The sequence below is a fragment of the Diplotaxodon limnothrissa genome, linkage group LG3 (assembly GCF_057381915.1).
Source record: "Diplotaxodon limnothrissa isolate DT_005_m linkage group LG3, D_limnothrissa_male_GT1.1, whole genome shotgun sequence".
Taxonomy (NCBI): Eukaryota; Metazoa; Chordata; class Actinopteri; order Cichliformes; family Cichlidae; genus Diplotaxodon; species Diplotaxodon limnothrissa.
The window spans coordinates 22,014,409-22,035,494 of record NC_140598.1 but is presented as its reverse complement, the minus strand read 5'-3'; the positions used below and the strand labels follow the sequence as shown (position 1 = coordinate 22,035,494).

Here is a 21,086-nt window from a genome sequence, read left to right as displayed (position 1 = left end):
AGTAAGAAGATTTGGCCTCTTTGACTGACTCATTATATAGGTAAAGTAGTTCTTTAAAGTGCTCACGATGGACAGTCAGAACAGTGGACTTCCACAGACGCTTTGCTTTTCAATAGGAGCGTCGAAGACCACGAGTCTGATTATTTAACCATGGTGTGCGGGAACTAACAGAGCAATAACTGGTTTTGAAAGGAGCAACCTGATTTAGAATGGCAAGCCAGTGTTCATTAAAAAATTAGTTAAAAGCTCAACCTCGTTAGAGGAACTTTTAAAATTAAAAAGAGAGTAAAACTCAGAAATTATAGAGTCGTCAATAAAGCGCCTGCGCCTAGTAGAACCTTGAGGATGGGACTCTGAATTAACAGATACAGTAAAAGACTGACTTATGGTCACTAAAAACAGCTTCATTTAAATTCATGCGGTCAAGGGAAACACCACAGGTGAAGACCAAGTCCAGAGTGTGCCCAGCCCTATGAGTAGGCCCTGCTACATGCTGAACAAAGTTGAAAGAGTCCATAATGCTCAGGAACTCCTTAGTGGTACTGTTTGTTGAGTCATCCACGTGAATGTTGAAATCTCCAACAATGATAACCTTGCCCATTTTAATAGTGGAAGTTAAAAAGTCTTGTAGGTCTGACAAAAAAGACGCAGCAGACCCAGGTGGACGATACATTAAAATGCCGTATATGGGCTGTTCTCTTCCGTTTTTTATCATAAGCATCTCAAAAGAGTTGTAGCAGCTTGAAGAAATCATCTGGCATAAAAAAAAAAGTCTTTTTAAAAATTACAGCTGTTCCACCTCCTCGTCCAGATATCCGAGGTGCACAGACAAATGAACAGTCAGCGGGACAAAGCTCTAAAAGATGTGAGACTTCATTCTCACGTTGCCACGTCTCAGAGATAAACATGAAGTCAAGCTTCTCAGAGCAGAACAAGTCATTTAAAATATAAGACTTATTGGCGATTGAGTGGGCATTAATTAACATCCATTTAAGGCTGCGACTCACCAGGACAGGGGTAGAGTTTCCAAGGACAGAGTCTGCGCTATGCGGTAAGCCGCGCAGCAAAACAGGGTTCCTGCCGCGATGAGGCTTGGCTTTCAGTTTCAAGTTTCAAGTTTCAGCCGAATCTCACCGGTAGAAACCCAGGTAGCAACCCAGGAATAGAGCCCCCGAAGGTCCATCTCTTTCCGAAGACGATGGAGGAGGACGTGAAGGCCGACTCGCTTCCCCCGCTCCGACGAGGTCTCTGAAGCAAAAATTTGCTAACCGGCAAGAGTGGAGGTAGACCGGGTGCTGCGTCGCGCTCTAACGGCAGTAGGAAAACAGCCTCGTTTCGTTGACTCTGAAAGCTATCCATTGCAGATTTGATCGCTAGCAACGCATGACGATCATAAATCCGAAGGGAGGTGACACCAAAAAAAACTGTAACAAAAACACTTGCATAGCATATAAAAAAAACAAACACATGGACAAAGGCAGCGGCACAGCCAAACACGAAGCCAAGACATTGAACTATTCAACTTGTATTTAAGTTTTCAATATCTATTATACTTTTTCTTCAGTTCCAGTTTAAGTTTCATCCTTTTTTTCAGCCGTTTCAGAGTTTATAATGGGTGTGTATGGGACGGAATGTTGGCGCTAGATTGAGACAGCTCAACTGCTAGAGTGAGAGGAGGGGGGGTGGGAATTCATCTTAAAATCTTTTCTTAAAACTGTTGCTGTGTCCACAATGTTCGCTCTACAGCCATCATTTTACCCTCAAAACGTCGCCATCGCTGTTGTAACATGCGGTGGAAATGAAGCCAGCCGCGGAGGTGTGCAGGTGGATAGCGAATGGGCAACAGCTTCTGACTTTCCAAAAAGTACTCATTTATTTACAATATCAAAAATAAAAGTGCTACCTCTACCACACATTACTAAAGAGCACACTAGTCCGCGTACACACGGGAGCATCCATTACATGAGGAGTGCGAAGAAGAACAAAAAGAAGGTGACACCAGTCGTGAGACAGGAGGCGCCGCCATGTGGTGATACACTGCATTACAATAGCAACTGTTACACTGTCCTCTATGGAACGCCAGGACTGCCATAATGAATTAATTAAATACACCATTAAATAATTAATTAAATGTGGAAATAATTAATTAATTACATGTGTCGTAAATATTTATGTAATTAATTATTTCTGATTTTAATTAATTATTGCCACATTTAATTAATTTATTTAATTAATTGCTAAATACGGGACAGACTTGACTGGGGAAAAGAAAGGGGAGAAAGAAAGGGGGAAAGAAAAACAGCAGATGAGAGGGATGGGGATAAAGGGCAAAAAACAAAAACCAACAAGCTACATTCTCGCCTTAAAATTTCTTAAAAGTTTATTTTGTGACCCAGAAAGAGTAATATTAAAAATAAGTAGCTGCCGCCATTGTTGGAAACTGGAATTGGCTGGGCCGTGCTATGAATTACACGGCCTATCCCAGGAGAAAAACAGCTAAAAGCAGATACATAATGATCCCTAATGAAGATGAAGTTTATTAGAGTTACTCTTATAGGAAAAACTGCAAAGATTTTCAATAAATCAAAAATCTAAATGTGAAAAAATAAAGAACTTATAATTAAAATGAATGCAGGCATAGTGGTATCAGAAAATGAAGAGTTTATCTGTCCTTGTGTTAAATGTGTTAATAAATATTTCATTAAAAAATTAACATGTAATCTGATTACCCAAATGACATCACGGAATGTATGGATAATAAGAGGTATGCGCTCGGAGTTTTCTTAGATCTAAAGAAGGCGTTTGATACTGTTAATCATGAAATTCTATTAAAAAAACTGGAAAAGTACGGGTTTAGGGGAGTGGTTTTGGAATGGTTAAAAAGCTATGTAGGGAATAGGCAACAATATGTACAAATAAATGAATATAAATCTAATTTGATGGATATAGCTTGTGGAGTACCTCAAGGTTCAGTACTGGGTCCAAAAATGTTTATTATGTACTTAAATGATATCTGCAGAGTATCGGAGATTTTAAAGTTTGTAATATTTGCAGATGACACAAATATACTGTGTGCAGGTGGGGAATTGCCACAGGTTTTGGAAATGATCACACAGGAATTAACGATATTAAAGAAGTGGTTTGATATAAATAAATTATCATTGAATCTCGATAAAACCAAATTTATGTTGTTTGGAAACCAAAAGAAAAACATCGAAGTAGAAATATGTGTTGACAATGTATATTTAGAAAGAGTAAATGAAATAAAATTTCTTGGGGTGATCATTGACCACAAGCTCTGTTGGAAGCCACACATTACTTATGTTCGGGGGAAATTGGCACGGGGCATTGCCGTCCTGGGAAAAGCAAAGCATATGTTGGATCAGAAAGCACTGCACATTTTATACTGTGCTTTACTACTGCCATATATGAGCTACTGTGTAGAGGTCTGGGGAAACACATACAAAAGTAACACACAAACAATAACTATAATACAGAAAAGGGCCATTAGATTAATAAATAATGTAGGGTACAGGGACCATACAAATGCACTCTTTGTCAAAATGCAAGCTATTAAATTCCAAGACTTGGTGAAGCTTAAAACAGCGCAAATAATGTATAAAGTCAGAAATAAATTGCTTCCCAAAGAAATCTGTAAATTGTTCATAGAAAGAGAAGGTGGGTATAACTTAAGAGGGAAATGGAATTTAAAAATACAAAGTGCTAGAACAACTTTAAGAACTATGTCAATCTCAATTGCAGGAGTTAAATTATGGAACAGTCTAACAGAAGAAATAAAAGACAGTCAAAACATAAAACAGTTTAAAGTAAAATATAAAAACCTAATTTTAAATAAGTATAAGAATGAAGAAAACGGGGTTAACCCAGGACGGTAATGTTGCTGGTAATGGTGTTGCGGTTCTTTTTTGGTTGTTTTTTTGTTTTTTTGTTTTGTTTTGGTTTGTTGTTTTTCCATAACTTGTGTATCTGCAAATATACACATTCTGTATTTTTCATATGAAAGAAACTATACTGTGGTGGGGCTTGCTAATTTCTTGTTTTTGATATGTATGTTATGTTTTGTTTTACTTCATATGTTTATATGTTTCATATGTTGTTTGTTTAATTTAAGACAAAAAAAAATTAAATGAATGAGAGGTAAAACTTGAGGGGGTAGGGACAAATAAGTAAATACTTCAGCCTACTCCTTTTCAAACAAATAATGGAATGATATTTTGTAATGATTGTGAAGGCACATGTTTGAAATGTTTGAAATAAAAATGAACTGAACTGAACTGAACTTTATCTTATTATGATCAGCTATATTTCAAATGTTTAAGATATTAATATCACAGACCTGAGAGCAGCAGGATGAGCAGTAAACAGGTTTCTTCCATTCTTGGCATCTGTATAACAGATATAGTGAACATTATTATTGTACCATAATTATTATCACCAATTTTAACATTCATTATCTCCAGTAAAACAAGTTGTCCTTATAATAGGTTTCTTAGTATCAAGTTTGGTGCACATGTCTAAATTAATTATATGCAATACTGTTTGAATATTTAAAATCTATAATTAAGAAATCTTTAGTCTGGACACAATTGGACACCCAAAACGTGAGTGTCTATTTCAAAATGTTTAAATCAGAGCAATAAATTAATTACAACTTACCCGACAACTTATCTTGTCATCTGCTGACTGAAGCTGACGTTCAAAGAGGATTTTCTTTGTTCTTCACACATATTTCCCTGTCAAATTAGGACACCTGAAGGGAGTGAACTTTCTGCAGAATTTGGGTGTCCCTATTTAAAACACAAATACAACTTTACTTTCTGACAACGGGATGAGACACCTTTCCTGGCCTGAAGACAGTGGATCTTATTTTATCTTTTGAATGTCACTTCTGTCCTTTCTTCAGGAATGTACAATGTAATAGATATATTGACCAACAATGGTCATGTGACCCTACCAATGATTCCCTGAAACAAAAATGATAGGCCTCGGGGCTTAAAGAAACATGTGAAGGTGACCAAAAGGTGACTCTGCCTCAACAAAATGCAAATCGTTAGGAAAATCAAGTTATTTCCATTTGTTTCCTATTAAATTAAGCTTGTACAAGTTCTAGGAACAGACAACATAGGTGCTGGTAGCAAGCTGTTAGTGGCTTAACAAAATGTCATTTTTAAAGTGGAGAGACTGATTGCACCGTGTTAGCATTGTCAGTAAACTGGATACAGTTACATTATCAGACTATGGCAATGGCTACACCATAACCCCTGTAGATCCCTGTAATCCATTAACTATCAGATGATGTCTGTCACATATGATGTGTATGATTCTCCTTTTTGCAACTTTCAACATAGGGAGCCAGACACTGTTTATCCACTAGCAAACTTAGACCTGTTTTTGGAAATAGAACATCTAAAAATAACTATTATAATAGTACTAATAATAATGTATTTTAGTAGTATGATGTTACAGTGGCATGCACAAACACTGAGTGTTTCAACAGTGTGACTTGTTATTGAAGTTATATTATGTAAAATGTTCACTGCTATCTCAGTACACTCTAAAAACTTGTCACAGTCCTGAGTCTGTGGACTCAGTGTTTTTCTGTTTGTATTAGTTAGCTTTGATTTCATGATGTGTTTTGATTCTCTTGGGTTTGATTTCTGTCGCTAGTATTCCTAACTCCCTAGGTCCTGGGCATTTCTTGTGTTCTCCTTCTTGGGTCGTGGTTCTGTGTTCTGTTAGTATACAGTCGTCTCTGTCAGTGTGTCTCTTGTTCTGTCACCGTATCCCCTAGTTTAGTCCACGTCTGTTCAGTTTCCTGTTTTACTTTGAAAGTCTGCGTACTATGTCAATGTGTTGAGTTTTGCCTCGTCATATCTGATGAGTCCCAGCTGTGCTCTCCTCCTGTTTCACATTCCCTAATCACCTCAGTATGTATTTAAGCCTTGTGTTTTTCACTGCAAGTTGTCGCCTCCTCCACGTTTGTTGTGTGTGTGTGTGTGTGTGTGTGTGTGTGTGTGTGTGTGTGTGTGTGTGTGTGTGTGTGTGTGTGTGTGTGTGTGTGTGTGTGTGTGTGTGTGTGTGTGTATCCATTGTCGTCTACCTTCAGCATCTCCTGTCTAGTTAGTTTAAGTTGTTGTTTATGTATTGCCAAGGGTGACTCTCCAGCAAATAAAGCTGTCGTTTAAGTTAATGTTTTGTCTCCGAGTCCTGCACGTGGGTCCAGCCACTGACAGCCACACAACTCATCGTGACAAAACTACTGTTTAAGCTCAACAAAAAAAATTAACGGAACAGTTCCCATTACTCTTTTTGAGATACGATAACTTCTGTTGAAATTATATTGAACCAACAAACTATATTGATTTAGGGGAATTAACCTTTCCTCCATAATCAAAGGTGATTTTAATTACCACTTACTTAATAATTGGTAGCTTAAAACTTGTTTTTAAGTTATTTACTCATAAAAATTATGCTCCTCCAATTACTTTTCCACATTATTTACAATGATTTTTAAGTGTTATGGAATTAATTACAATTACAAAAACATTTTTTAAGTTAATCATTTAAAATATTAAGTTGCTGATTTTCTTCATTATTATCATAATTTTAGCTTTCTCTTATTTTTGTTATTGTAACAGATTTAAGAGATAAATTCATTCAACATTTTTTTTTTTTTAGAAAGTTTTTATTTTATTTTTTAACTGTTGGCATTTCAACACTTTATGTTTACATAGTGAAAAATAACCAGAAATTTAGATTGCAAGATCAAGCATCTTTCTTTTACACAGTGCACCTTTAAGATTAATGTTACATATACAGGATTCAAAACAGTTAACAATTTTTGAAACAGAGTCAACATCTTTAACATAATGCTGGTTCATTCATCAGCAAATCTCTCTGAGGATTAAATACAGGATAGGTCTTAAGGAAAGTTGTAAAGGTAGTACAACAACTGTCAAGACACAGTTTGTTGAATATAATATCAAAAACAACTGGATAGAAAAAAACTTCCAAATACAAAGCAACACAATCTGAATAAAATCTCTTAGTTTTCTAAAACAAGTGACATCTTTAGAAAATACTGTTCTTGGGACTTATTACTTTTGGACTGGCTCTCAGTCATCAAGGTCAAGGGACAGCTTCTGAAAACTTCAAAAGTATATTTTAGATCCATGCAATAGCTCAGATTGAGAGCATATATTATGCCCATGAGTAACACACAGCACCTTTGGAAATCCTGGCACTACAGGATTTTTGTTCCCTCCCACAATGGTTGCAGTCTTATGGTTATATCCAGGGGTGTACCGGACATTGATGATGAGCATTTTCATCACCTGCCTTCCAAGTATGGCCTTAAATTCTTCGGTGTCCTTGTAAAGCAAATTTTAAAAAGTAGGTTAGTGTATTATAGATTAGAATTTTATACTTACTGAATCTTAATGAATTCAGATGATCAGTGGAGCGCATGCGCGCGCGCACACACGCACACGCACACACGATGCTGAATTACTTACACCAAACTCCATGAAAAGGTCCTCTTCCTTCTCTCCAAGATAGGGCAGCGGATGGCTACTTCTCGGAGTATTTCAGTTGTATTGTGCTATTTAAGAAAAAACAGATAAAGTATGAGTACAAACTACATGGGAGACAGCCAACAAAGTGCATTTCAAAGCTACCTAAAGTCTAAATAGTTAACATACCTCAAGAGGAATGTCGTTCATCTGCCTGATTCTCACTCCTTTAGCTCATCCCCTTGAGAAAACAACACTCATCAGATTTTTTCATATCCATCCATCCATCCATCTTCATCCGCTTTATCCGGGGCCGGGTCGCGGGGGCAGCAGCCTAAGCAAAGAGGCCCAGACCTCCCTCTCCCCAGCCACCTCCTCCAGCTTATCCGGGGGAACACCAAGGCGTTCCCAGGCCAGCCGAGTGATATAATCTCTCCAGCGTGTCCTGGGTCTGCCCCGGGGCCTCCTCCCGGTGGGACATGCCTGGAACACCCCACCCAGGAGGCACCCAGGGGGCATCCTTGTCAGATGCCCGAACCACCTCAGCTGGCTCCTTTTTCATATCACGATGTTTTTTTCATTTCAGGCGATAACGATATCTATCATGATATAAGCCAAATAACTATATTTGTAAGATTTAAATGTGCCGTTGCTCACAAGTAAAATGTGAAATAATCAGCAGCTTGTTTTTATTTAAATATTTATTTCCCATAAGTTCATCCATTAAGCGGACGCGAATGGATGGATGAAGTTCAACAGGGTAGATGTACTTAAGGAACATGAGACTTTGGGTGGCTGTAGCTCAGGTGGCAGAGCAGGTCAGCCACTAATCAGAAGGTCGGTGGTTCAATCCCAGGCTGCACCCTGGCTGCATGCCAAATATCCTTGGGCAAGATACTAACCCCGTGTTTGCCTACTGGTGGTGGTCAGAGGGCCCAGTGGCGCCTGTGTCCGGCAGCCTCGCCTCTGTCAGTGCGCCCCAGGGCAGCTGTGGCTACAATGTAGCTTGCCATCGCCAGTGTGTGAATGGGTGAATGACTGAATGTAGTGTAAAGCGCTTTGGGGTCCTATGGACTAGAAAAGCGCTATACAAATGCAGGCCATTACCATTTTTCAGATAAATATTGCAAACTACACAAAAGGCACCCGCTAAAGCGTTTAAGTTTCAAAATAGAACAAACGAAACAGACTACTAAATTGTCAATTCCACTTAGAAAGAAAATATTAATTCTAAAAATAAATCTTAGTTTGTTTTACAGAAGAACAGACAAAACTGACTAACTTTTGTCAATATCAAATAAACTGAGAACTAAAAGGAAATTCTCAATCTCTCCTTGTTGTATAGCTTAGCTTTTCAAACAGTTTTAACAGTTACTTTAGTCTGACAAAAGCCGAATGACGAATTAGCGCTTCCAGTCAGAGACTGAGGCTACGTCCACACGTACACGGGTATTTTTGAAAAACTGAGATTTTCCGTTTTCGTTTTAAAAAATAATCCCGTCCACACATAAAGGCAGAAATGAAGGAAAACGCTGCTATGAACATGCCAAAGCAGCAGGTGGAGCTAGATTCCTAACCGTGCAGAAATGTTGGCCAATCAGAAGTCTAGAAGCCTCGGTGGGAAAAAGTAAACAAAGCTGGGGCATAGAAGCAGAACCGAGTCGTATGTGTGGACGGACAGTAACTGTGTGTATATGTAAGCATTTAAACACTGCAGAGAGTACAATTAACAGTAACAGTATTGTAGAAATTCATTTCACCGAAACAATAACGTGGCGCAGTGTGACGCATGCACCAGTTTATTGTATTTCCAGACTTGCTTTCGGCACAATTTACAGTGCACGCTACTCTGTTTTTTGTCAGACTTGAAATAGCTGAAATACCTTCACACTACGGAACTTCTATGGCTCTTCCGTTCGACAATCTCTCCGGCATTGGAACCATCCATCCATCCATCCATCCATCCATCTTCATCCGCTTTATCCGGAGCCGGGTCGCGGGGGCAGCAGCCTAAGCAAAGAGGCCCAGACCTCCCTCTCCCCAGCCACCTCCTCCAGCTTATCCGGGGGAACACCAAGGCGTTCCCAGGCCAGCCGAGAGATATAATCTCTCCAGCATGTCCTGGGTCTGCCCCGGGGCCTCCTCCCGGTGGGACATGCCTGGAACACCTCACCCAGGAGGTGCCCAGGGGGCATCCTTGTCAGATGCCCGAACCACCTCAGCTGGCTCCTTTCGATGTGGAGCAGCAGCTGCTCTACTCTGAGCCCCTCCCGGATGGCCGAACTTCTCACCCTATCTCTAAGGGAGAGGCCAGCCACCCTTCGGAGGAAGCTCATTTCTGCCGCTTGTATCCGCGATCTCGTTCTTTCGGTCACTACCCACAGCTCGTGGCCATAGGTGAGGGTAGGGACGTAGATCGACCGGTAAATTGAGAGCTTCGCTTTTACACTCAGCTCCCTCTTCACCACGACGGACCGGTGCAGCGTCCACATTACTGCAGCCGCAGCCCCAATCCGTCTGTCGATCTCCGGCTCCCTTCTCCCATCACTCGTGAACAAGACCCCGAGATACTTGAACTCCTCCACTTGGGGCAGGAACTCATCCCCGACCCGGAGTGGGCACTCCACCCTTTTCCGGCTGAGAACCATGGCCTCAGATTTGGAGGTGCTGATCCTCATTCCCGCTGCTTCACACTCGGCTGCGAACCGTTCCAGTGCGAGCTGGAGGCCCTCACCCGATGAAGCCAACAGAACCACATCATCTGCAAAAATCAGAGATGAGATTCTGAGGCCACCAAAGCGAAAGCCCTCCGCCACTTGGCTGCGCCTAGAAATCCTGTCCATAAAAATTATGAACAGAACCGGAGACAAAGGGCAGCCCTGGCGGAGCCCATCACCCACCGGGAACGAGTCCGACTTATTGCCGGCAATGCGAACCAAGCTCTTGCAACGGTTGTATAGGGATCGAATGGCCCGTAGCAATGGGCCAGACACCCCATACTCCCGCAACACCTCCCACAGGACACCCCGAGGGACACGGTCGAATGCCTTCTCCAAGTCCACAAAACACACGTAGACTGGTTGGGCAAACTCCCATGCACCCTCAAGTATCTTCGAGAGGATAAAGAGCTGGTCCAGTGTTCCGCGACCAGGACGAAAACCGCATTGTTCCTCCTGTATCCGAGGTTCGACTAGCGGACGAACTCTCCTTTCCAGCACCCTGGCATAGACTTTCCCAGGGAGGCTGAGGAGTGTGATCCCCCTGTAGTTAAAATTGTCAGGCGGTGGAAGGAATACTTCGAGGACCTCCTTAATCCTTAATCATTGGAACCATCATCTGTTTTCTCTTCGGTAACCTTCGGTCATGCTCGGTTGATTTTTCTTGTCGGCACACTCATTTCCTCCATTACCCGGGCAGTACGGTCGCTGGCTGCTTCCCAAACAAATACACATGTGCGGCTTGGCACTTGTGCTGTACGTAACAAGTCACGTGACGCTGCGGCTGTGATTGGTTCGGCTCTGCGCTACTTAATTTGGATTGGCTGACCTTTTTTTTTTTTTTTTTAAGAGGACAAGAGCGGCGAGGTCTATCGCAATAGTTTAATTTCTCTATCGAGTAAAAGTTATATCGCGATACATATCGTTATCGTTCTATCGCCCAGCTCTAGTGTACATACATATACATACAATTAAAAAAAATTATATACAGAGGTTAGTTGGATATTGTACAAAGGAAATGGCATTTATGTACAGTATGGAGTGCATAATGTTGAATTTCTGGTAAGTGAAGGTGAGGTGTCTATGAAATGTTCAGCAGTCTGATGGCCGCTCGTTCGGGACTGGATACAAACAACCTGCTGCTTAACACCGAGAAGACCAAGGAGCTCATCGTGGACTACAGGAGGAATGCTGACCCACATCCACCCATCCACATTAAGGGGACGGCTGTGGAGCGTGTGAGCAGCTTCAAGTTCCTGGGAGTCCACATCTCCGAGGATCTCACCTGGACGACCAACTGCTCCAAGCTGGTCAAGAAGGCTCACCAGCGCCTCTTCTTCTTGAGGACTCTGAGGAAGAACCACCTGTCCTCAGACATCCTGGTGAACTTCTATCGCTGCACCATCGAGAGCATCCTGACCAACTGTATAACAGTCTGGTACGGGAACTGCTCTGCCTCGGACCGGAAGGCGTTGCAGAGGGTCGTGAAAACTGCCCAGCGCATTGCCGGAGCACCACTTCCTGCCATAAAAGACATCTACAGGAAGCGGTGTCTGAAAAGGGCTGGGAAAATCATCAAAGACCCCAGTCACCCATCACATGGACTCTTCACCCTCCTGCCCTCTGGGAGGTGCTACAGGAGCCTCCGGACTAAGACCACCAGGTACCGGAACAGCTTCTTCCCCACAGCTGTCAGACTCCTGAACTCTGCCTCCTGACATCTGACCCACGTTAAACTCATGGACTGAACATACACACACCCACAATGGACAACTGTACCCTCAAACACGCAATAATAACATGGACTGAACCACCACTCACAACCACTAGCACTTTATATAGCCTCTGTAGAAATTATCCACACCCCCACTTATCTTAACTGCACTACTGTATAGCTCTGTGTAAATAATCATTCTGTACATACGATAATTTTTAACCCTACAACTGTTTACAACTTGCATAGTTCACATTTCTGTATAGCTGTATATCTCAGATTCTGTAAAGTTATTTATTTCATATTCTGTATAGTTTTTCATATTTATATCCTGTTCATAGCTTGTACTCACTACAGTCTGTACATACTTATAGTTATAGAATATTCACAACATACTTCATACCGTCTACATTATAACATAATAGACCCATTTCTGTAATATACTTACATATCTATATTATTGCTAATATATATTGTAATATATCTATATCACTAAAGCACTTCTGGATGGATGCAAACTGCATTTCGTTGCCCTGTACCTGTGCATGTGCAATGACAATAAAGTTGAATTCTATTCTATACTGCAGTACCAGTGGATCAACGCAAAGTGAACCCGGACAAAACTATTACCATCATCTTGCTTTACATTCCCACTGTGTATAGCCATGAGACCAGTTTTCCTACGCTTCAATCAATTCAATCTTCATGCGAAGAGGGGGAAAAAAAAAACTTCCACAGGACTCTGATGTGAAAAGATATAAACAAAAATTTATTCCACAGCTTGTAAATCTTCTTATAGGAATAATCAGGACTAAGTTATCCTCAAGAACAACAACAACAACAAAAAAAAAAACTATGGTAGGAGAACTGTGGCTCTGTCCTCCTCTCTTGCAGCATCTTGCCTCTGCTATACTTTTTTCTCTCCCACTCCCCCCTTTAGCAACGCATGTTATCATTTGCATAAATCCACAATGCTGGGTTTTTAACTATAAACCAAGCCTTTAAGGCACACGTATTCATGGTTTTACTTAACCAATCCAACAATAATGGAGTAAAAATAAATTTAGTTCAATCATATCCATGAATTTACTTATTAAATTACTAAATACACACAATAAGTTTAACAAAAAAATATAAATACTAAAATATATTAACTATATTAACTTTGCTCATAAAAACGGCATATTCCATACAGCAACACATTCAAAACAACAATGAAGACATGTCATGAAATACAAAGAATAGTTGTGTATGAACTGTTTCAAACTTTGTGTCATGGAAAAAGAAATCCAGCTCACATTCGAGCAAGTTGGCTATTAGCTTGTTCCTAACAAGAACAAAGCTGACATTAAAATTCATAAGTCTAACTTTCCTTTAAGCTGTAGCAACCCTGGTTTTATCCTCGAACACAAAGTCTTAAAAACTAGAAAACAAGAATCTAGGCAAAACAGGGAAAAGGCAATGATCAGTTGAAGTCTGTATTCAATGAGGAGATTATTTACATAACATGACCTATAGCGAGTACTGGCTTGAATAAAGTGAATGAAAGCCAAATTTGGATTGTGGTTTCAACAATATGTTTAAGGAGGACAGCTGCAGTTTAACAGCTTCAATTCACTGACAGGAAACAACATTAGAAACATCATCATCCTCAACTCATCTGCTCCACTGACACTGACACCTTCAACGGACACACCTTCACTTCATCAGCCCAAATGTATGGAAACATCCTGTGAGTGAAAGTGTGTGTGAAGGTGTGTATGTGTGTGTTAGTATCAGGATCAGAGAACGACAGCTTTCCTCTGTTCCAGTCCAGATTCACTCTGATCCTCTGGAGCTTCTTCGCAATTGGGAGAGCAGTGGATCCAGTTGATGGTGAACATGATGAGTATGTACCTTTATATAACAATATAGTCCATAATTCAGACTGTATGATTCCCTTCCTCTGCACAGACTCTGCCAACACACCCAGTCTCCACCATTTACTGTCTCCAACATCGACATCCCAGCTGTGAGTCCCTGAGTTAAAGCCCTCAGAGCCCAGGACAGAGTAGTAAAAACCAATCCTCTCTGGATTATCAGGAAGCTGCTGTTCATCTCCTTCTACCACACTGGTCAGATCTTCAGACAGGATGAGGCTTGGATGAGCAGTGTTTGGGTCCAGAATGAGAGGAGCGTAGGAGACCATGTCCTTCATGTTGTTCCAGATGTTGAAGGTCAGGTTGCCCAGGTGTTTGGCCTGGTCTATCAGAGCTCCTGAGGGCAGCTGTGGATCATCCAGCAGGGGGCAGCGCTGGACTCTTTCCACTGCAGCCTTGTAGTTGTGCAGGAATGAGACGTCTTCAGCTCTCAGCTCCTCCTCTGTGGCTCTGACTGTGTCTGAAAGAGCTGCTATCTCTCTGCTCAGAGCCTCCATCTTCTCCTCCATCATCCCACTCTTCTGCTCCTCTTCCTCCCTCAGTACAGCCAGCCTGGCCTCCTCTTCCTCTGCTAGAAACTGGTGAAGCTTCTTAAACTGCTCCTTAATCTGCCTCTCTGTGTGTCGGGCCTGGACCTTAATGTGTTCTGCTGTTTGATCAAACTTCACTTGAACTCGTTTGCAAACCTTTAACTTCTTCTTTAAGGGCTCCAGAGTTTCCTGAAGTTCCTTCTTGTGTTGTTGTGCAGCTTCATCGATGGGTCTGAATCTGTGACTGGTGTGATTTTCTGAGTCTCTGCAGACGACACACACTGGCTGCTGATGGTCCAGACAGAAGAGTTTGAGTTTCTCAGAGTGCAGACTGCAGAGAGCCTCTGAAGCTCTCTGATCTCTCTCCTGTAAGAACGACTCACACAGGTTCTTTAAAGCTCGGTTTAAAGGTGGATCATCCTTTGAAGATATGTTCTTACAAACTGGACACTCACGTATCTGTTTTTTGATCCACCATCTATTCAGACAGTCTTTACAGAAGCTGTGGCTACATGACAGAATAACAGGATCTCTGAAGACCTCCTGACAGACCGGACAGCAGAGATCCTCCTCTGATCTGGAAGCCATTGAGTCTGTGAGTGAAGCTGAAAACAGCAGACAGGAAGTACAGTCAGTCCTGGCTCCCCTCCCTCCTCTACCACCTTCACTGAAACTTGCTTTGAGTCGTGTTTTTGCTCAAACTCACATTCAGTGTGTGGAGCGTCAGCAGCTTGAAGCAGCAGTATTGGAGTTTTCCACTTTTCTCTCCTGTAGCTGGACTCACTCAGAGGAAGCTGCTAGTTTGGTCTGAGCTCAGTCTGATCGTCTGTGCGTCTCTCTTTACTGAGGAAGAAAAATAGTCTGTTTCCTTGTTTGTCGCATGTGAATGACGTTAGGGGCGGAACTTCATTCAACTTCCCAAACCCCATCGGCGGAGCGGGGGAAGGGGGCCGGGCGTATTGGTCTTAAGTCCGGGTTATTTTTTCAGAAGCCCGGTGTCTTTTGGAGTGTAATTTGTTTCATAGTTAGATGCCTGAATGACAACTGTATAAAACAAAAACTACACACAATATTTGAAGCACATTGCGCACAGTCGTAAACCCCCCCTGATTTTGGTACGATCCGAGCTCAGGCACGACTGAGCACAGCACTTACGTGAGCGAGGGGGGAGAAGCTGCTGCGAGTTTGCTCTAGTGCAGCCGGAGGAGAGCTTAAGTTTGACCAGGTACCAAGCAAATCATCCGTACTGTACAAATAATGTAAATATGACGGTGTATCACAAAAGACTGATGTCAAACTGATCACTTTACTTTACGTTACTCGCTCTTCGAATGAACCAACAAATGACGAAATGAAAAGCCGAACAACAACAATGCTGTTTCTTTAGAGTCTTAGCTTACATGTGTGTTTCATATTTTCAGTTGTTACCCTCCACAGCTAAATAACTCACAGTTGAAACCAGATATTATCATACACTTTAGGGAAAAACAAGAGCATTTTTTTACTGTTAAACATCAGTTTAGAGTGAACTTTTCTGTTTTAGATAAATAAATATTGAAATATCTTTTGAATTAGTTAAATGTCAGAATAAAAAGAGGGAGCTGTCTATTTTAATCACTTTCATCAACTTTAGGAGTACATGTACACTAAGTTTATTGTTAATTAATAAGAAAACTCCAGACGATTCATTCTGAGCTGAAGAAGCTTCTGATAGGTTAGTGTGAGTAAACTGGTGGCACAGCTGTGGATGCATATAAGGCAAAACACAGAGCCTGTTTCTTTGACATGGCAAAATCAAGAGACGTCAACCAAAACACCAGGAAAAGAATTGTGGAGCTCCATAAGTGTGGCTCAATTTTGAATACAATTTGGTGCCATTTGCAATTAAGAAATACAGAGTTTCTCTCTTTACTCTTAAAGTTAACAAATATGTTTTTTATATTTATCAATAAAAAATATTTAGTCTGATTTGAGTATGTAAGAGTATGTAAATATCTGGTTTCAACTGTATATTTGATGATGTTGGTGTTTGGCTTGATTGTCAACACAAAGAGGGAGAGAGAGGAGCAGAACAGAGATGGAACAATAGCAGGTGAGACAGACATGTTGGTCAAATGGTTGTTTGCCAAAACTCATCAGAACATGGTCGTGTCCAAATTCATGGGCTGCATTCTCCTGAGGCCGCATTTGTAGACCGATTACGTCACAGCGACGCGCCGAAGGCTGTCCAAATTCGTAGACTCCTCCGAATGCAGCCGACAAATGCGTCCTCCTTTTCCCCGAATTTGAAGGATGGGTCGGGTGTGTCCTTCGTGGCCTACCATATCCCAGAATTCATAGCGCGGCCCAGCCAAACTCCAGTTTCCAACAATGGCGACCGCTACTAAGTTTTAAAATTACTCTTACTAATCTTTCTGGGTCACAAAATAAACTTTTAACATATTTTCAGGCGAGAAAGTAGCTGTGTAAACTTCAAATATCTGCTCGGTTTATCAAGATATCGCATATTTGCAAAAGTGCTTCGACGTTTTCGGAGACATCTGCTACCCACCAGCTCGATAGCTAGCCGGGAGCTCGAGGGTCACTGATGTGGCCGAGAACGGCACAACTTCCAGCACATCATTTTCAGATCACCGTGGACTTTCGCTACTCAGGTTAAACGTAATATATAAGTCACTTAGACAACCTAAAAATGATATTGTTGGGCTTTTTTCAGTGTTTTGTTTGTTCGTGAGTAAATCGGTTTGGCTGAGATTAAAGTTATTAGATTAGATTAGATAAAACTTTATTAATCCCCCGGGTGGGTTCCTCCTTGGTTTTCACACAGCTGACTAAACGTCAAACAGAAAACTGATTAAACAGAAGTGTGAGACGGTCGAGAATTTACGCCAGTGTCCTGTTATATTTTAGATAGCAAGGAGCAGACGGCTGAGTTTATTAAACTCCACCGAGACAGCGGTGACGCTAATCAGAAGGCTAGACCGTTTACTTCCGGCCTACCCGACCCTACCCGAGGATGCAGCCCATGAATTTGGACACGACCCATGTGTCTAGTACCTAGTGGAACTTTTTAGATACAATTTTTTACTTTCAAATTCTATATTTATTAAGTTATGCGGGCTTGTTTGCACAACAAGGCTAAATAGTTACATAGTTATAGTTATATAGTTGATACAGGTATATAGTTCTGAATCTAAATAGTGTACTTTGGTAGAATTAGAAAATTATATGGTACAAACTCATGAAGACCAACACAGAGGGATCATTAAATAATAGTGATCTTTCAGATTGGTCAGGGGAAATCAGGAAAGTGAGAGAAAGCCAAAACACAACTGCAGGAAGCAGCAGGTGGATCGTTAAGGACAGCTGAAGGAGGTTTACTAGAAGGAGCAGCAGGAGATGATTTAGGAGAGTTCCTAAATCCAAGACAAAATGTCCTCCCACAGTAGCCACTGAGCCAGTTCGGAGGTCAATCAGTAAGAGTTGGTTTTAAAAGTTGAAATGGTTGGAGTATTCTGTTGTGTGGAACTTTGCTTTCTGTTTTTCATGTTGTATTTGTGAGAAGCAAAATACAAAAAGATGGCCTCAGTCATTCAGGGTTCTGCAACTGGAAGAGGGCTTTAGATGCCTTTAAGGAGCACGAAAAGAGTTCCAGCCATTCGTCTTTTATGATCTGCTGGCACAGCTTTAAAACCACAAAAAATCAAGGTGATGTTGTTGAGCAACTTAGATCAGCAAACAAGACGACAGTATCTCCACTGGATCTTAGCTGTAACAGGTTTCCTTGGAAAACAAGGAATACCATTCTGTGGCCATGATCAGCAGGAATCCACCAGTCATAATCACTTTCTTGAGTGCATGAAGCTGCAGAAAAAAACTGATCCATTTTTGAAAAATCACAGTCCTGTCTCACATACGACCTATCTGTCTCATTTTGCACAAAATGAGATGATAACCAGATAACATGAAATAACTGGAAATATAGTTAAAGAGATGAAGGAAGCTAAGACGTACTCTGTTGTGGCTGATGAGGCTGAGATGGGCACACGGAACATCTTGCAGTTTGTGTATGTTTTGTGTCATGTAAAGACCATATCAAAGAGTGTCAGTGAAGGTTCTCAGTCATCCAGGTCATTGTAGTCAAAGGAGCTTGCAAAGAAAAGCGTCTGGACTTCTTTAAGTTGCTTGAAGACGTTTCATCCGAGAAGCTTCTTCAGTTCTAAGGTCAAATGGTGGAGAGTCCCAGATTTAAACCTAGTGGGAGTATCCCCCCACAGAGGGACAAAAGGACCCGCTGATGATCCTCTAATCGCCTGAGCCAAGGTGTGAAACTGGGCGTGGGTCCCAATCAGCCAGAGTTTCGGGTGTGTTCATTATGAAACCTGGCCCCACCTTATCATGCGAATTCCTGAGATCAGATGACCCAGGATGTGAGTGGGCATTAAGGCGTCTGGGAAGGGATCTCAAAACTGGATTATAGATGGCAGAGAGTTGGTGTCGTAAACCACCGCCTCTGTTCAAAGATGGTCGCTCACAGTGGACATAGATGCTTCTTTCACTCCTCTTTCAAACCATCTGTCCTCTCTGTCCAAAATGTGAACATTGGCATCCTCAAAGCGAGGAATGCCCAGACCTCTACATTGGAGAGACCAAACAGCCACTTCACAAGCGCATGGCACAACACAGAAGAGCCACCTCCACAGGACAAGACTCAGCAGTGATGAAACAAAAACTAAATTGGATCCCAGATAGTTTTTCTTCTTCTTCTCTTTAGTTTAGTTTTAGCAGTTTAACGGGTTTAATTTAAAATCTTTTCAGGTTTCAGGACATTTCTGTCACAGTTTCTCTCTGTTAAGTAAATGAAAGTAACTCTATGAGCTCATGAAACTACATACAGTACATATGACAGAATTGCACCTGCTATGAGTGAGGGAATAAGTGTTATGTTTGTCTACAAAGATAGATGTCAGAAAACACAAATCAACCAGTTGACTTGAACTGCAGGGATGTCTTAAAGACATAAACTTCAGATAAAACAGATTATTTTACTCTGGCCAAAATATTTGCATTTACTATGAAAGCTGCTCAGCTCATGTGTAACGACTGAAGAGAGGAAGCTATGTGGTAGTTTGTCAGCTCTGCACGCCCCCTGCTGGAGATATCTGGTAATTGTTTATCATCTTATTACTGCATGACTGTACTTTCAGTTCCGGACATGACCTCAGATATGACTTTAAACTTCATAAGAAAGATGACCAGTCTGTCTCCATGGTGATGACCCCACCTACTGAGATTGGATGTAAAGACTGATGCTGTTACAACAAAGTATAATATCTGCATTGAACCAATCAGACAGTTTTCAGTGGGAGAAACATTTCGTCACTCATCCAGGTGACTTCTTCAGTCTCAGCTGACTGCAGGTTTCCCCAAGCTTATAAACAGTATATTTGCATAATGATGATTATTACTAGATGATTATAATTGTTAATTCGGTAAATTTATGGTTAGATGTGTGTGACTGATTGTTTCAGCTGTGGTGGTGTCTGATACTCTGAGAGTAAAGTGAAATACAGATTCCCTGTTTTCTGATCAGGTTAAAAAAGTTTGTAATAATCTGTCGCTGAAGCTCACTTGGAAAGCTTCAGACTCTCTGACCATCAGCATTCTGAGGTCTGAGGGGGTTTTCAGAAATAATGATGTTTTCCAGTGATCTGATTGGCCACAGGTGATAGTTATGCTCCCGCTGAACTCTATTCTCAAAAATAATCTGCTCCAGTGCAAGTTAGGTCTGCAGACTCTGTAACCATGGCGATGTACCCTCTGAAGAAGTGAGGTGCGCAGAGGTTACCTGGATATCTCTTTATCCTGACTCAGTGTGTTGTAGGTTGTGTAGGAAGTGTTTCAAACTTCATACATAAGAATGCAGGTTCAAGCACGTTAGCCTACAAATGTTAGCTTGCTGCTAACAAGGACACAGCTGATGTTAAAGTTTTAAATCCAACTTTCCTGAAGCTGTAGGAACTCTGGTCTCATCCTCAAACGTCAGGAGCTGCTGCTCCATCAGAAACACCACAGAAGAAAAACCACAGTGGATCAGAGAGGGTATTTTTATTCTCTTGACTGAACAGGTACATTAATGGGCATTATTATAAAAATAAGATAAGTACACCTCCCTGATTATAATTATAATTAAATTGCTTGCATTTATAGTGCCGGGGCAGGTCTTATATAAACAATCACACTGGTAGAGGTAGGGTCACCAACTTTGTAACTATCAAATAAGGGACACTGGTGTGGCACAAGCACAATGCACAGCCAGCTGAACTGTATGATTATATTCTTAAAGTCAAAATGCAGTAAAATGTTGGTATTCAGTTCAATCAATAGCTCATCTAAATCAATAAAGAAAATACAGTAAATGATGACAGAAATCACATGTGCATTACCTTGAAAAATAAGCAAAAAAGAAAAATAGTCAAAGAAAATATTGTAAGTACAGGTCTCAGTTACCCAGTATATTATGTTACGCAGACCAAACAACACCTTATTTTTAAGAATCGTGTATTACTCCTCACACCTGATGTGTGCGACGGGCATCACTGACAGATGTGACTACACACAAGTACTCCTCTGATGTAACTGCAGTCAAATCAGTTTTGGTATTTGCTAGAGTG

General features: G+C 41.2%; 1 protein-coding gene across 1 annotated transcript; it reads right to left on the bottom strand.

Annotated features, from left to right (window-relative positions):
- Positions 1-13,614: 13,614 nt before the first annotated feature.
- On the bottom strand, positions 13,615-15,003 carry LOC146634931 (zinc-binding protein A33-like). The gene has a single exon (XM_085350474.1). The coding sequence runs from the start codon at positions 14,998-15,000 to the stop codon at positions 13,615-13,617; it is 1,386 nt and encodes a 461-aa protein (XP_085206600.1). The 5' UTR covers positions 15,001-15,003.
- Between the last annotated feature and the right edge of the window lie 6,083 nt (positions 15,004-21,086).

Coding starts and splice junctions, on each gene's coding strand:
- LOC146634931 (XM_085350474.1), bottom strand. CDS start 15,000: ATGGCTTCCAGATCAGAGGAGGATCTCTGCTGTCCGGTCTGTCAGGAG.